Source organism: Prinia subflava, chromosome 3 (assembly GCF_021018805.1).
Source record: "Prinia subflava isolate CZ2003 ecotype Zambia chromosome 3, Cam_Psub_1.2, whole genome shotgun sequence".
Taxonomy (NCBI): Eukaryota; Metazoa; Chordata; class Aves; order Passeriformes; family Cisticolidae; genus Prinia; species Prinia subflava.
The window spans coordinates 43,451,934-43,468,743 of record NC_086249.1 but is presented as its reverse complement, the minus strand read 5'-3'; the positions used below and the strand labels follow the sequence as shown (position 1 = coordinate 43,468,743).

The following is a 16,810-nucleotide window of genomic DNA, read 5'->3' as shown; positions in this document are numbered from 1 at the left end:
AAACTACTGATCATGAACAATAAGCACTTCACAATAGGTCTCAGAGGAAAGAAAAAGCCTCAGTGGATTATTACTGGGCTCTTTTGCAGAAGAAGTAAACAAAGTGCAAAATCAAAAACCTCTGAGACCTTGAAGAGGATTAGCAACCTCATTAGCAACAGTTATCAGATTGGAGGATATGCTGGCTCTCAACAGTTTGCTCTGACTACCTTGAAGAAGGTTCGATTTGTCTTCTTAACTTTAACGAGCAACAATCAATTAAAGAAAAAAAAAATGAGCAACTTTCCACAGTCTTTCTTTGGACCTGCAGGACTTCCTGGGGAATTATATTTCATGCAGCAAGAGCTGGGTAAGCTACAAAAGTACAGAATGATCTATTAACCTGATGTGCCATTTCCAGGGGTTTTCCACCTTTGATGAGAATACCATTCTGCGCAGCCACTCCTGTGCCCACCATTACAGCTGTGGGGGTAGCCAGGCCTAAAGAGCAAGGGCATGCAATGCTCAGCACAGTGATTGAAGTTTGAAATGCAAATCTCAGTATTATTTCAGCTTTTGAAATGTTTTTGCTCTGATTCTGTGAGAAGAGGGAAGAGAAGGGGGAAAAAAATAAAGATATGTAAGACTGCCAACAGCAGATAACATAGATGTACAATCAATCACAGTCACTTCAGAAAACACATTTATCTGGAAAACTTCAGCACAGGAAATCAATCTATTACTGTTACGCTAAAGAAAGGTCAATGGTTATTAATTGCTTATGGCAGTATTTTTTGGACTTTTTTTGCTGCTCAAGCATACAAATGCTTGTCTTTGCTCTGAATCTCCCAGGCGTCAACATAATTTGTTGGAATTTCCTTTAAAGCTTAGCAAAGGAGAACACTATTTCCAGATACACAGGCCCCCCCAGTTGCTGAGCATAGCAAAAGCACATCTGAAGAGAACAGAAGCTCAGCTTCTTTCTCAAGCCAAAACCACTATCTGCCATCAGAAACAGGAATGCCCACAAAAATTTCAGACATAATAAGAATGGCTCAGTTTCTTGCAATGCAGCTACAGATCAAGTTTAGTCCAGAAATGCTGTCACTAATTTCCATTTGTAAGAACCCCATGAAGAACTAAGCGGTAAATGCAAAAATATATTTGTACCTGCAGAGGGATTTTAAATAGCGTAATTATCTGCTTTATGTAGAAAAGACCATGTTTTACAGAAGTATTTACAGAATATTCTGAGTTGGAAGGGACTCACAAGGCTCATCAAGTCCAACTCTTGCAGTAAAAGGCCCATACAAAGATTGAGCCCACAACCTTGGTGCTCTTATCTAAACAACTGAGCTCCTCTCAGGGTGATTATAAAATAAACCCCTATATAGGAAAAGTATGGTAATTACATTGGAAGACATCCTAACACAAAACCCCAGTTATAATACTTACAGGAAAATATTTTTTAATAATATCAAAATTTACAAAACCAATTGTGATCCATACTATCAATGTCACAGTTGAAATGATGATGATAAATGGAACAAAGTATCCACTAAATTTATCTGCCAGTTGCTGGATGGGTGCCTATAAAAAATAAACCCAGTTATTTGTATGTTCATGGTTGAAATACATAAATGTGCACAGTTCATGAAAATACACAGTGGTTCTGGAAAAACACAGTTTGCTGAAGTGTGTAAGTATCAAAACATAGAATCTTTTTATCATTCAACTAAAAATATGTGAGTAATGTTTTCTTCTCCATTATTTTTACCTTTGACATTTGAGCTTCTTCCACCAATTTCACAATCTGTGCCAAAGTGGTATCACTACCAACATGAGTTGCATTAACAAGAAGTGAGCCGTATGCATTTATAGAACCAGCAATCACTGTGCTCCCAGGCTTTTTAATGACTGGCATAGGTTCCCCTGGAAAGAAAAGGTAAAAATAAATGAGCCAATACCCCTAACAGCATAATCCATCAGCAAACAGCTCATTCTATATTATCAAGATCAGTATGCTAAGCAATAATGACCAGAAATCACATATTGTGTATCTCTGTCTGGTGAAGACATGGATAAGTAGTGTCATACTTTTATAAACTTTTTAATAGGATTAATTTCAAAGCAAATGCTGTTTCCTTGGTCGTAACTTTTCAATATACCATCCCTCAAAAGGAATTTACAAGGAGCAAATTGGTTGGAAAGGATACTTCTAGGAAGTTCTCCATTAACACCTTGCATAGCAATGGGAGTTTGAGAAATCGGTCTTTATCTCCACGACCCTCAGTTTTCAAAGACCAGAAAGTTTTTTCTGTGGAAAAAGTTTCTCCTGTTCTCCTGCTACCTCTGCAAGAATACTAGCTCTAGAACATCTTTTTTTCTCTATTGTTAGTGGTAGTGATAAAAACTAGTTCCCTGAAGCTAAAGGTGTCCCTGTTTCCAAGTAAAGTAAAAACAGAACTAGAACAAGTAATCCAATGCCAATGTAAATTTTTATATCCTTTATTTATAAGAATTGAACAATGCATTGAATCCTTACTATATTTACAAAGTGAAATGAAAATTTCAGAAGATGTAAAAAAGTCCTGTGACCCTTGATAAACACCAAATTTTGAGGCTTTCTTTCCCCCTCCTTGCTCATTGAGAAAGCCCTGTCATACAAACTCCAGCATCTCATCAATATTTCCAAATCATCCTTTAAACTTTATTTCTGAGAAGGTACCATCTCTACAAATACATTCCAGAGGAAACTCCAACCAGATTGCTGGAATAATGACAATACTGTTATGACTCTACCCATCCCATCAGTAGGTTAGTAAGTGGCCAAACTCAGAGGAAAACCTTCCATTTTTTAGGGTGTGCACAGATGCAGGATTTGAATTCAAGCTCTCAAAGCCACAGCATCCATTAAGGTGGGAGGTTATTCAGGCAGTGTTTGGGTTGGGTCTGCTCTCTTTTCTTCTAATAAAAAGTTCCAGAAGTTTTCACTTCTTTGTGTAAGATAAAGGAAGTTACCAGTAATGAGAGACTCATCTGCCATAGAACTGCCTTCAATGACCTTTCCATCCACTGGGAACTTCCCACCAGGAACAACTTTTATAACATCACCCCTTTGAACCAGTTCAACAGGTACTTGCTCCTCTCTGCAAAAGACACAAATAGAGCAGGCAAGTTATTTATGCCATCAGCTTTCAGGTTAACTGGATCAAGCCTAGTCTGTGACCCAGGCAGGCTGAAGGGATTTTGATTCATAAATACATACCTGACAATAGAATGGCCAGGTCCAAGAGTCACCACAGTGGCTTCTGTGGCTTGAAGAGACATAAGCTTAGCAAGAGCTTCTGATGTCTTACCCTAAGAAACAGAGATTAATGTTTAAGATACATTGAGATATATAAATCTTGACATGTACTTTACACAATGAACTCTAAACAACCTTTCATATTATAGACTACACCAGAAACAGTTGACTCAGAATTCCTCAGAATAGTTTATTCTATCCTATCATAAATACACAATATTTGCATGAGGATGAGTTACCTTGGCTATGTGTTCCAGCCATCTGCCAAGCGCAATGAACACAAACAGCATCGGAGGAGTGTCGAAGAAAGTGACAGGGCTTTTCTCTGCCTTTTCAATGATTGCTACTATCAGGATCACACAGGAATACAGATAAGCAATTGTCGTGGCCAGAACAATGAGCACATCCATATTGGCCATCTTGTGCCTCAGTGACTTGTAAGCTTGTACATAAAAATACCATCCACCAAGGAACTGTTGGTGTAAGCAGGGAAAGATCTCCTATTAAGATCAGTAACCACAGAGTACATAATACTGCCCACAGCAGAATTAAAATCATGTAGTACATGAGGGAAGGCATTGCTGACCCAAGCAAATTTGATACTGACACAACTTCAGGTCTACTAGGAGACTGACTCCATTGACATCCTCTCATTTGCACTTCCTCATTCTCAAAACCAGCAAATATCATCCTTTTCCTCAGCAATGCAAAGTAAACGAGGCATAGAAAATGAAAGGATATACCTACAGCTACCCAATTAGTTTGCAGATGATCAGGTATCTATTTTAATATTACCTTCTCCACTTGGAAACTATCTGATGCAACTTTGGCAGGAGTAAGAGCTATGAGTAAATACAGAATGGATAACGTGCAGACTAGTGCCACTTTGTTCTGCATAGGTGGTACAGACAAGAGGGTAGGCCTAATCCACTAAATCTTTCCATTAGCCTGTCTCTATCACATCAGATTACATAAATGCAAGATGAATAGAAAGCAAACCCCTCGGAAGTAGTATGGACATACCTGAACAAAAGTACACAGGATAAAGAAGAGAAGATTCAAAATAGACAATCCAGGAATGAGGTTCTGTTCCAGCACCTTAGATCCATGGTCTTCACCATTGGGTATTTGCATATAAATCATTATGACTACAACAGGGATACCAAACGCTAGGCTGTACAAGAAAGATTTCCTCCACCTGAAAAAGAAAAACTGTAAATCCATGGGCTTTTTGCACCCCACTCAGGCCCAGCTGTGCTAGTAGTGCAGGGCTGGGGTTATTAGCACTCTACTAACACACAGCTTTGGGATATTTGCAAAGATCCAGTATTTTGGAACAGCTTTGGTGTCTGCAAAATGTTTAACTGTATAGACTTCTGGCAGTTAAAAACTAAAACTAATGAAAGTAATGTAAGTAATGAACACCAAATGGCAAATGGTAAAATTAAATATACTTTACACAAGAATAATCTAATTAACTGAGAAGAGCGCTGTAGGGAGTGAAGTTAGGAGATATGATCTAAGCATGTTCAATATTGAGAGAGAAAAGAAATACTTACTGCTGTATTTCCTTTTTATGATCTAGGTTATGTGCATTTGGAGCTCTTTTAGCCACAGAGGCATGAAAGCCAATTTCCTTTTTAATGAAAGGGAAGGAAAGATAAGTTAGTTTGGATGAAGCTAACTATGTTACTTACAACTCATTTAAATGACACTACTTCTAGAAGAAATGTCAGAAAAGGACATTGGTTCCATGTTTAATAAGTTCTAACCTCTTATTTATTTTTAGATTCTGCCAAAATGAGAGGATATTTCAGTCAGTACTCAAAATTTGGACTGCAAAGGACTTCTGGTACCTATACATGAACAGTGTATAGATGCAGTTAAGTGTCCAAGTTCTTAGGCATGAGGACCTTCCACTGACAGGTGGGATTCTACTGCACTCCTCCTAAAGGAAAATGTGTGCTCTTTCACCTCCATTGGAATAACAGGAGATATGGGACATACCACAAAGGAAGTAAAAATGCACAAGCCACAGGGAGCTAGACAACCTTGTGAACAAGTCCCTAGCTCTACAGTTTAATAAATATACCTGAACTTGAAAATTAAAGTGCCTAAAGTTAGTTTAAACCCGTAGGACAACAAACTGCAAGGCAAAGCATCCCAGAAACAAATACAAGCAAAAATCTAGCTTTGAGTGACACTTGAGTGAGTTACTGCAGTAGAACCTTGCCTCCTGCCCAAACACCCTAAAAACACAAAGCACACTTGCGAGAACAACACACCTAAACTTCCTACCTGCATCACAAAATGCTTCTGTAGCAAAATGTGCTTTAGAGAACTACTCTGCCAGCCTGAACAGTCTACTAGTTAACATGTGAATAACTGCTGCTGCATAAGCTCTGTGGTCTAGCAGCTCTTTTCTGAGTAAATACTCTAGAGCATGGAAGGCAAACAGTCTCTGCTGTCCTCCTGACTACTCACTGCATGCACCTCTTACAGTAGGATCTTTTCCCTTCTGATGGGACAAAAAAAGAAAAAAGTTTTGTCCACATCTGGGCCATGATAACAGTGGATTTTATGACCTGTGTGGTTACTGGTAAACCAGGATTTTTCCATTTAATCTCAGGCTGATTCCTTTCAAAAAGATGTGGGAATAGATGCAAGTGTGTACAGAGATATGTAATACTTGTGGCATGAGCTGTGGCAAAAGTTCTTTAACAGCTGTTGTCACTGTAAAGAGAAAGAAGTATTTTTTTCTGAATTAGCAACACTTCACTTAAATGACTGTGATTCTACACACAGAATCCCAAGAAATGAATATATGACACTTTTGTCAGATAAAGATTAAAAAAGGTTCATTTTGCAGTTTTTAATGTGTGTTTTTGGAGTAACAGCCTATGCACTCCTGTAGAGCACAGCAGCCTCACCACAAGAGCATAAAAATATGGCAATAACTATGGCATCTACAAAATCTGTGAAACTTCTCAAATATCAGCTGCTTTATTTTCTTCTAAATTTCACCATGTAATTGTCCATACGTAAAAAATTTCCAAAGCCTACCTTGATTACTTTTATAATATCTCGCGGTCCAATAACTTCAGGATCGAACTGGATGTGAGCTTTGCTTGTTGCAAGTGCAACTGAGGCAGAGAATATGCCATTTGTTCTCATGAGTTTGGATTCAATATTGTGAACACAAGATGCACAAGTCATCCCTGTAACCTAAAGAATAGACAAATTTGGGTAGTTAACAATCCCCCACATTCATCCACTATTTGCAGGTGTACTTGAGATAAGGCCTCAGCATAAAGTTTTTATAGAGCTGTCTTAAATGATACAAAGCTGGGAACATAACTATCCACTTTTATTACAAAATTGTGCAGAGAGCAGATATAGTCACAGCCATGTATTTGCATGGTAGCACTCAGACATGCTATTAACTGTAAAAGTACAGCTAATATGGTTCTATCAATACTTATATCAACATTGCCAAAGCCAAACTCTGCATGTGTAACTTCATCTTTCTTAAATTTTCCTGTGGCTTCAATAAGGCATGTTACCACTTTATGATCTATTAACACAGCAGCAGACTGTTGCTCTCTGTCTAGCAGTAAATATCTGTCAGAGAATAAAAATTAGTATTTGAGGAATCCATCCTTCATATAAGCAATTTACTAATTTTACTGATTTTACCCAAAGTTCCTAGACCTCTATGCAAAACCCTTAACATTAGCACTAGATATTTGTTGACACATTCTCAGTTACTCAGAATCTGTACTAAAGTGCCTTAACTGAAAACTTCTGTTTCATTTCTGCCTGCTAAGAAAAGTCTAATCTGTACATAGAACTATCATTTTTTATTTCAGTGCTTTTGGACTTGTAAGGTTCTTCTAAGACAAGTTGATTTTGTCTTTTCAGCAATTATGAAAAAAATAGTGTCACCAGCCAGAACTGAGCTGCTGAAGCCACAACTGCCCAAGCAAGGCTATTTGCAAGCAAATGAGTCTTCAATGAGTCAATTTGCAAGAACATGAGACCTGACTTTTCCAAAACAAACATTTAATTTCAAATACACATGACTTACAAGAAGCTCCACTTGCCCTTCTGTTTCTGTATTATTTTCCATGATGGTAGCTTCAAACCCCAAATTCTGGATCAGCTGTGCTATTTCAAGAGGCTGTATGAGTTCTGGCTTGTATTTTATTTCTGCTTTACCTGCCATCAGTGCTACCAACACTGAAACAATTCCTGCAGTGGCAATAACAAAAATATTAGATAATGTAGCTCCTTTGAGGGAAAGAAAAATAAAATATTACAAGTGACTGTCAGTGAGGACTCTAACAACTCAGAGATATTATAAGCCTAATGATTTCTTTCTGTCTCCTTCTAGTGTTGTTCCCTAGTCACAACATCAAAGTTTTTACAGAGACCCAGCCACATCGAGTTTCCCTTTAGCAATGAGAGGAATTGCAAGATTTACACATGGAAGAAGGTGAGTTTTGTTTTGATCTAATGAGACAAAATGGATGTCTGGAAGCAATCTTTACATCCCCTGCTGCAAGATCTACCCTAGACTCTTGTAGCTCGGGATGAGCCCCGCAGCACAATGCTAGACCTTTTTATTTTCCTGTTCTCCACCCCTCCTTATTTTTATAATAAATAAAGAGCCGGCAGAAATCTACATTTAGAATTGAAAATCAAAACATAAAGATCACAAGGCAAAAAAAAAAAGTTTTGAAGAGCTAATGCTTTCTTTGATTTCTAAATCAAGGCAGTGAGACCACCACTGGGAGACTGGGGAGAGAGTAATCAATAAGCAAAACCTCCCAAACGCATGCTGACACAAATGAAATCAGACATTGCTAAGGCTCATCTGTTAATCTTCTACATGGCCAGAGGAAAGGCAGCCCCAGCCTGCAGACTTCTAGACCAGTAAACACCACTGTGCCTAAGCTTACCCTGGCAGTGGGGCCATACATTTGTTTGCGCCTGCTTGTGCAAATATGCCCGAGCTGTCATGGTTCTGGAGGAGATGGATTGCTTTGTAAACTAACAAGGCCTTGAAAACTAAATGACAACCATTTCTGTGTTCTTGTCTTCAGAGTTATTTGAATTTTTTATCACAAGTATGTTCAAGTTACAAGTATGTTCATCATGTTTGTCCACTAATGCAATAGGATAATTAAACAGTGATGTAGTTACATTAGCACTAAGAAAGAACATTAGGTCTATTTAACTTCCAGATGTTGTATGACAGCCTCTTCCATTAATCTCATCAAATATCTTTTCCATCCTATCATCCCTTATTATTAGGCTCATTATAGGAATCTTAAATTTATTACCATCTTCTTTCTGCAAATTCCGTTCAATGGTAGACACACACGATGCACAGGTCATGCCTGTGATTTGTAAAAGACACTTTTCTTCTGTGGCTCCACTGAGCTGGTTTGAGCCACCAGGGTGAGGACTGTCTGGAGGAGCATCCGAGGCATGGCCTTGGCGAGGAGGCTCTGGAGCTCGAGGCTGCAGAGCAGCTGTGCTGGCATCAGGCTGGCACCTGCGTTCCCCAGTGGTGGTATCTTGAATAAATGCACAATACACTGAACTATTTACTGTGTGATTGGACGACGCAAATGTACAAACAAGCCACATTTATCAACCACACAAAGCCTCATAGTTGTTCAGAAGGTGACAGAATAACCTTGGTCTCTATATGGAAATAATACAGGTTGTTACTATGCTTATAAAAATACGTATTCACCACCATATTCACTTGCATGACCATCTAACGCTACAGAATTAGCTTTCCATATTCAGATGGCAAATGATTCCCTCCAATTTCAATGCCTAGAGCTGTCAGGTACCTCCACTTGATAAAGATATATTGGTATCTAGAGGGTCCTTATCCAGCACAGAGAATGTAGGTCAGTCATACCCATTCAGTCACTGTTGCCATCTATGCAGGACTCATATCACTTCATCTCAAACAAGGAAAACAACAAGTTTCTCAGCAAGTTTCTCTTTATGGCATAGTATTCACACTGCAAGTACTGCAGAATGAGTACTGGAAGCACCCCGGAGGCCTGAACACAAACAAGCCTCTTGCAAGCATTTTTATTTCTTGCCAGATATTGAACAGACACACAACTGCTCCACCTGTGTTCACAAACTACCTCCCTTGGGCAGAGGTTTGTGTAAAGGAGTAGGAGTTGCTTACGAACACTTTAAACACAGGAGGATCCCTCCTTTTCCAGATGGAGTGGAAGGTCTCCTACCAACAAATTATAAGCCAAACAAATTAAAATTAAACACCACATACAGGCCCCTCCTCATTTATAGAAGTATCACAGATTCAGAGGGATTGGATCCATGAGAGAAGTGAATAGGATGTGTTTTTTCGTGATTAAACTACTTAATTTTAGGTAAACTACATCAGAATTTCAAAGCAAATATGTTTAGTTAAAGCAGGTAAAAATTGCCACATTCAAAATTCGTGAGACAGAAGATTGTGCATCAAAACAACTTTGTAAACATTGAGCACATGTACAAAATGCATACATTGTTGCAGCTGACATGTAAAAGCAGCAGTTCCCACCAAAGAGTACCTGCATTTTGCCACTTGCCTAAAGAAAGGTTTAGTGAAGTAAGGCAGGTAAAAATACTCAAGAAATAAAGGTCAAAGGCTAAAGACACTAAAAAGAGGTTTTAGCTAGATAAAAAGTGGTTTTAAATGAAAGATACTTCATTAAGTTTGTAGGTTTTAGTATTCTGGAACATAAATGCAAACATTTGGTTTGATAGATCTACTTACAGCAGCCCGTAGACATAGGAGGAAACCTACTTTGGGGGGTAAGGGTATGAGCTATTTGAAAGGCTTTGTACCTCAGACCTTTTGGCTCCATAATGTAACTCAGCTCTTACACACACTGCTGCAGTTATTAAGGGCTGAAACAACGTGATTTGAAGCTGAAGCCTCTCTCCCTTGCTAAGTGAGGTCACATCAGGCCAAGCATTCAGAAGAGACAATGTCAATGTGATGATCTAAGAGTTTCTCTCCAGAAAGGATCTCAGTGCAGATGTTGCCTGACCCATCTTGGCATGCTACCCGCAGAAGAAAAAACATTGTTACCTGTCAGCAGAGAGGCATTAAATCCCATGTCTTCTATGGCAGCTCTTAACTCTTCTCCACTAGTGTCAGCTGGGTCGTAGTGTATGGTCCCAGTGCTGCCAGCTAGAGAAACTGCTACACTCTGCACTCCTTTCCTCTGTGACAGGGCCCCTTCTATGGACTGTACACAAGAACTGCAGGTCATGCCATCGATCTTAACAACAGCCATGTGTGTCGAGCCCTGTGGTGGCTGTTTGACGACTTTGTATGTGAAAGCACCTGAGGGAGATGCTGCTTTATCTGCTTCTGAACCATTAAGGAGGCTTACTTTAAAGTTTCCGGGTGGAAGGGATTCGATAGCTTGCTGCAAAGCTGACAGGGTGATTACATCTGGGCTATACTGTACCACAGCACATTTATGCTCCAAAGACACTTCAATACTCTTTATGCCAGGAAGATCTGACATATTTCCTTCGATATTTCTGACACAGGACTTGCAGTGCATGCCCTCTATCTGTACAGTCACTGTTGCTGTGCTACCCATCTTGGTGACTAGCGGGTCCAGCCCATCACTCTCGAGACTTGCAGGTGTCTCCCTGGGATTTGCATTCTGCAAGCGCTGGAGATCAAGGGCACCCAGCTTCAAAGGGGCTGATTTACTTTTAATGGTACAGTCATACCCCAGGTCACTGATGTGTCTCTTGAGGTCATCAGGCTGAATGATGTAAGGATGGTAAGCAATAATTGCTTCTTGGTTATCAAGTGACACCTTGATCTTTGCTACACCGTGCAGTTTCCTAATCTTTCCTTCAATGCTGGTGACACAGGACTGGCACGTCATCCCTTCTACCCGAAGCTTAACTACTGCTTCTTTCAAACTCGGCAAATCTACAGTCGCTGTTGTCAACTTCTCTTCTGCTATGTTGGCATCAAAGCCCATATCCAGAATTTCCTGGCAGATCTGTTCAGGGCTTATTTCCGACTGCAGATACTTGATAACAGCATTGTTCTGCTCAAGGGAGACTTTAATTCTCAAAATGCCCTTCACCTTGGAAATTCGACCTTCTATCGACTGCACACATGATTGGCAAGTCATTCCCACAATGTTGGCTACCACAGTATGTTCTTGGGAAGGTGGAGATGGCATGGTTTCAGAGCTCTCCTCATAGCCCATGTTGTCAAAAGCAAAATTATGTTTCATTGTAGGCTTCAGTTCACAATCAGAAGGAGAATCAATGTTGGACAAAGCCTAAGGAGAAAGTGGAAAAGCAAAAATAAATGCATGTATCTGCAGCCCTGTAAAAGCAACAACAGTCTTCATATGCTCTCAAGCACATACTAGAAGTGCTCTCAAGTTAGTCTATATGGCCAAGACCCCTTAACATTATTTCATACTTTGAATATATTACCAGTGAGTTATGTCCATGATGATGAATCAGACTTCCGACAGTCTCTTGAGCAGCAATTTAGAAAATATTGACTAGGGATATAAAAGCTCAACAACTGACTCAACAATTAGTTGGTTCCTACCCCAACCAACTAATTTAAAACTCGAGATCTCTGCAGCCACAGGACATTTCCGTCACACAGCCTGAGCTGCTCTTCACAGCACACTGACACTGGCACAGTGTGTCACAGCAGAGAGTGTGCTGGCTGCCTCTCCAAAAAGGTCATGAACTGGCCCAGTTTGACCAACCTGCTACTTTCTCAGGAGGAGTTCAAACCAAACCAAAGAAAACCAAAAAGCCCAAGAAAACAGAATAGTGACTCTTCCAGAAGCCTGAAACAAGTTGGTGCAGGGAGGGTCAGCTGCATGAAGAGCTACATGCATGCACACAAAGGCCTGGGCTCTCTGCATTTAGTATACAATCCATTTAACTTGAAATCTGTATCTAACAAAGACCTTGAATGACACAGAACTGTAAGCAGATATTTTTACTACAGTTTAATTTTATTTATCTACTTGTGAGGCACCTAAGACTAAAAATTGTGCTACAGTAACTCACTGATTTGATCCAACACTGATTGTCAGGATGGCCAGAACTGAAACAGGCCAGCCAGAAATGAACTGTCTCTCAGTCAGATCACAGGCTGTGCAATACTGGAACATTACAGCTGAATGCACTCAATTCAATCAAAAATTAAATATTTAAAAAAAAAAAAAAAAAAAAAAGAAGTGCCAATGTTTTTCACAGAACAAGTATTAAGAGCATAGACTCTGTCTCCAGTTGCTGAAGCCACGTGATGAGAAAGATTGAAAAGGGCAGGGACAAGTCCTAGATTGTCAGATTTCATGGAAAGAATGTGAAAAGTCATGTCCATGATTTAAGGCAACTTTAAGTACTAAAGATCTAGATGAAAGCTACTGGAATAAATCTATTCTCTTGCTGGCAAAGCCTTGGGCTCTCTGACATTCAACAAAACACCTGATGCTCGGCATTACTGCAGGGAGAGCCTGGAGAAGGGCCCACTGGATCGGGCTCAGTACTGCAGATCCTGTCCTTTGACCCACAAGAAAACTCCCTTCTCAATACCACAGCATGGATGAGAAGCATTTAGGCTGCTTAGTAACACTAGACTGCATCCAGTTCATTTGATGCAGTATTCAAAATTCATTAACTTGATTTTGTTTCACGCTTAGACAGCTTGGGAATAATGAGGTCTGGGGTCACAACAAAAACAGCAAAAATTTAAGACAAGAAATTTGCTTTCAGCCTTTTCTATACTGTATTTATTAGAACAAGAGGAGTAATGAGCAAGTTCAACTCTTTAAGATTGTGGTGCAGCTCCTCAACCATCCTGACAGCAAATTCTCCCTCCTGCTCCCTCCCCTTCTGCTTGGCCTCATGGCTAGACTCCAGGGATGCTGGGGAAGAGTCAGAGGAATATTTTAGTCTCGGCATCCCCTTTTGCCTCCTCCTCCCATAGGCCTGGCAGCACCCAGGACATTGCTCTCGTTGCACTTCCCTTCCTGTAAGTTAGTGAAATCCCAAATACACGGAAATGTGCCACAAGCATCTCCTTTCAAAACAAAGCATTATCAGTTAATCGGACTTCATTTCAAAGGTGGTGCCCTGTTTAAGCACCACACAAAGACAACCAAGACACCCCCATTCTTGAGTCCTCCTATTGTTGTGACTTCCTACAATTTGAAATAATAACCCAGCCATGTGTATGGGAAGAAAACCCATCTGAAAACAGTCTCCCAATCCCCACATTTCAAACGTGGCCTAAACTCAAACTCAGATTTATTGTAAATTCTGCCTCAAGGACCATTATCTGAATATTGTCCATCATCCCCTCTTCCCTGTCCCCAGTCCCTCAAGGACACTGCTCGCAGTGGCCTTCTCTTATCAAAAACACCTGGTGAAATCTGTGCGACAGGTACAGAAGATCACCCTGTGCATGTACTTTGCCTTCTGCATCCTTTGGTGAAACAGAGCAGGAGTGGAGGAGATGAGAATCCTCCACTCTCTGCTTCACTGCCTGTTAGGCCACCACTTGCAGATGAAACTCAGGAACTGTCACAGGCCTTATGTCCTTCACTGTGTTCCCTCCCTTCTCATGCTCAGTAACTGAGTTTTCCTAGGTACCCTGTGACATAAAAGCAACTCAAATTAATCGTGTAAAAAGATTAGAGGGTATTTCTCATTATCCAGTCTTTTGAAAAACATAAAAGCAAGGACTGATTCTACTATCTCAATGCATTGTAAGCCACAGAAACTTCAAAACCTGGCCACTGCTTTTTTGTTTTGCAAAAAAGCTATCCCAACATTAAGAGGATTTGCAAAAATGTTTTGTTTGCTACTTGTCAAAACCAGACGCTTATGCTCGGAACGAGAGAAATCCTTGCACACAAATTTTTAAATGACAAGGAAAAGCTGTAAAGGGGATGTGGATATAAGAAAATTTAAAAGATTCTTTCCCTTAAAAAAAAATCCACACAAATGCCAAAACATTGAAGAATCTCCCCCCAAAACCATGAAATATGCACAGGTACAAAGAAAGAATTTACAAAGCCTTTAGTATTGTTTTTAACAGCTTCAAAAAGACTCCAAAGACAGAAGAGGCAGAAATACATCTATGTGTGTATTTGCAAGAAGGGTGTTTCTACACTAGACAAGAGGAAAACAGCAGATTCATGTAAGGACACAAAGATGAGGCATACAGAAATGTGTCCATAGTTTTCCACAGGCAAATCCTGGGTGTCAGAAAAGGGTTTCCTGATACCAGCTAACCCCCGCAATAAAATGGCATCTATGAGGCTGTATAGTAATCCAGAGAGGCTATCTGCAAGAGGATCAGAGAATCAATCACCACCAAAAATGCCCAAAAAAGGTGTTTGGGAGGCTCAGGCACTGCTCCTTCTGCACTTTTCAGCTCAGAGAGAAATATGGACTAAATAATGGAAACGCATCTGACTCTACATGCAGAAGGGAATATATCGCTGTTGGTGGACACAGGAACATGACATACACACACACAAAGTTCACGCAGCAACTGCACACTTTTATTGGGGGCACCCCCTTTTATAGGGGCTTTGAATGTCCCGCTCTGTTCTCTGATTGGGTAAGGTCTCAGCCCCGCCCAGCACACCAGCCAATGACATGGGTGCATCCTTGGTGCAAAGGGATTGGCTGGGCTCCCCTGGAGCGTGAATCCAGCCAATCAGGATTGTGTCTGGGCCTTGTTTACTTCAATTCCTGAAGGATCTAGGCTGGTCCAGTGTCTGGCCATGTGGTCCGTGTGTGTGTCATGGCCAAATTATTTGTGCAGCTATAGCTGCCACAGGAATGTGTGGAAGAACTGGCTGTAGTTACTCTTTTGTCTCTCACACCACTTTTAAGGAGAGGTTTACACCAAGTCTGTTTGCTCTACCAGCCTCATGCATATTTTTACAGTATCTATGTGAAGAATATGCAAATAATTTCACATTAAATGATGACAATTCTTTCCCTCCTTTTTTTCTGCATGTAAAAGTTGGAGCTAAAAGTATACAGCCAAGAGAGTCTCTACTCTGAAAGCTAAGAATCCTGACACAAAGAAATTATGAGGCTCATATGAACAACACAAAAAAATTGAATAAATTTGAGAAATTATTGACACAGAATCACTAGTAGATGGAGAGAGCTTTAAAGAAAGCACCACAACTGGTTTGAAAACACTTGCATCTACAGGAGAAGCTCTGAACCAGATCCAAGATGGGTAGCAAACGTGCAGGGGTGTGGCATCTGAAGCCTAAGTCCCAGGACCAGGATTTCAAAGCAAGAAACAAGGCATGAAGAACCACTGATGTCCCAGATAGGAGCTGTAGCACTCAAGCCTTGTCCTGGGGCAAAGCAGGGCTTTGGAATAGCTGGAAGAAGCAGAGGCTCATGCTCCCCTTTCTGACTGCATCCAGCCAGCAGGAAGATCATCCAACAGGAATATGCCCTGGGGCTGGACTAACTTTTTGTGAAAGCATGGAGGTGGAGCAGGGCAGGGAGATGCTGCTGGATTGGAAGCACCAAGTCTCGAGCCCTGGTTTGGCACAGAGCTCTTGGCATCATAGCATCCAGAGTTCATGGCAGGTCCATTTGGGAAAGGCAGTCCTTGCCCATGGTCTGTATGGCTGGTGGGGCAAACCCACCCCACTGATGGATGCCCTTGGAGGTGTAGCATCATGCTGACCCATGGTCCCCCAAAACAAGCTCCTTCTTTTGGATAGTCCCATTCAAATATGCAAAGGCGGGCAGTTCAAGCAGTGAAGGGATACATAATAAATCTGAGAAAAACAAAGGAACTCAGAAAAACACCCAAAGACAAGGAAACCACAGCACTGGCTAAGAAACTCACACATGCACCATATCTTGAGAATGGCTGTGAACTAAACAAGGTTTGTTCCTTCCTTGGCTTCACAGCCCAGCCACCAGCCACCTCTGGCTGAGTCCCCATGGTGCCTCCATTGCTGTGTTTCATGGTCACCTCGTGGGATGGCCTGCCAGGAAATCCATCCCTCTACCCCTTTCCCCTTCCCAAGAAGTGCAGCCACCTCCAAAATGCCAGTATAACACTCCTGGCCTCTGCAGCACAAGGCTGAGGTTGTGACAGGCACACTCCACAGCTCCCTAAGCATCACCCACACCAAGATTCAGCACAGCACCGCGCCTCTGTCCTCATCCAGCAAGGCTCTCCCCCCTTGGCCGGCACTGCTCTCCTGCCCTCCTTTGCCTGGCCTGCAGGGATGGCAACTCTCACATCCTAAAACTCAAGCACCAGGCTCCTCAAAGTGATGTCAGGCAATCAGCTGAGGAGGAGATGGGGCCCGGCCCACTCTGCACCTGCCCCTCTGCCTCTCCCTGCCTGCTAATCCACAAATGCTGGAGGTCACTGAACCTCTTATCCACTATGTCCTGAAGTTTTGGGCTGCTCTT

The 16,810-nt window shown here is 41.1% G+C and overlaps 1 protein-coding gene across 2 annotated transcripts in view; it reads right to left on the bottom strand.

Annotated features, from left to right (window-relative positions):
• Positions 1-16,810, bottom strand: part of ATP7B (ATPase copper transporting beta) — a 33,688-nt gene that overhangs the window by 12,954 nt on the left and 3,924 nt on the right. For both annotated transcript variants that reach the window (XM_063392030.1, XM_063392031.1), the window contains exons 2-13: positions 10,419-11,646; positions 8,632-8,868; positions 7,374-7,537; positions 6,350-6,511; positions 4,846-4,922; positions 4,310-4,484; positions 3,526-3,759; positions 3,248-3,339; positions 3,001-3,128; positions 1,757-1,911; positions 1,435-1,569; positions 383-577 (exon numbers count right to left, since the gene is read on the bottom strand). In XM_063392030.1, the coding sequence (XP_063248100.1) occupies positions 383-577; positions 1,435-1,569; positions 1,757-1,911; positions 3,001-3,128; positions 3,248-3,339; positions 3,526-3,759; positions 4,310-4,484; positions 4,846-4,922; positions 6,350-6,511; positions 7,374-7,537; positions 8,632-8,868; positions 10,419-11,646 (2,982 nt within the window). The remainder of the gene's footprint in view (positions 1-382; positions 578-1,434; positions 1,570-1,756; positions 1,912-3,000; positions 3,129-3,247; positions 3,340-3,525; positions 3,760-4,309; positions 4,485-4,845; positions 4,923-6,349; positions 6,512-7,373; positions 7,538-8,631; positions 8,869-10,418; positions 11,647-16,810) is intronic.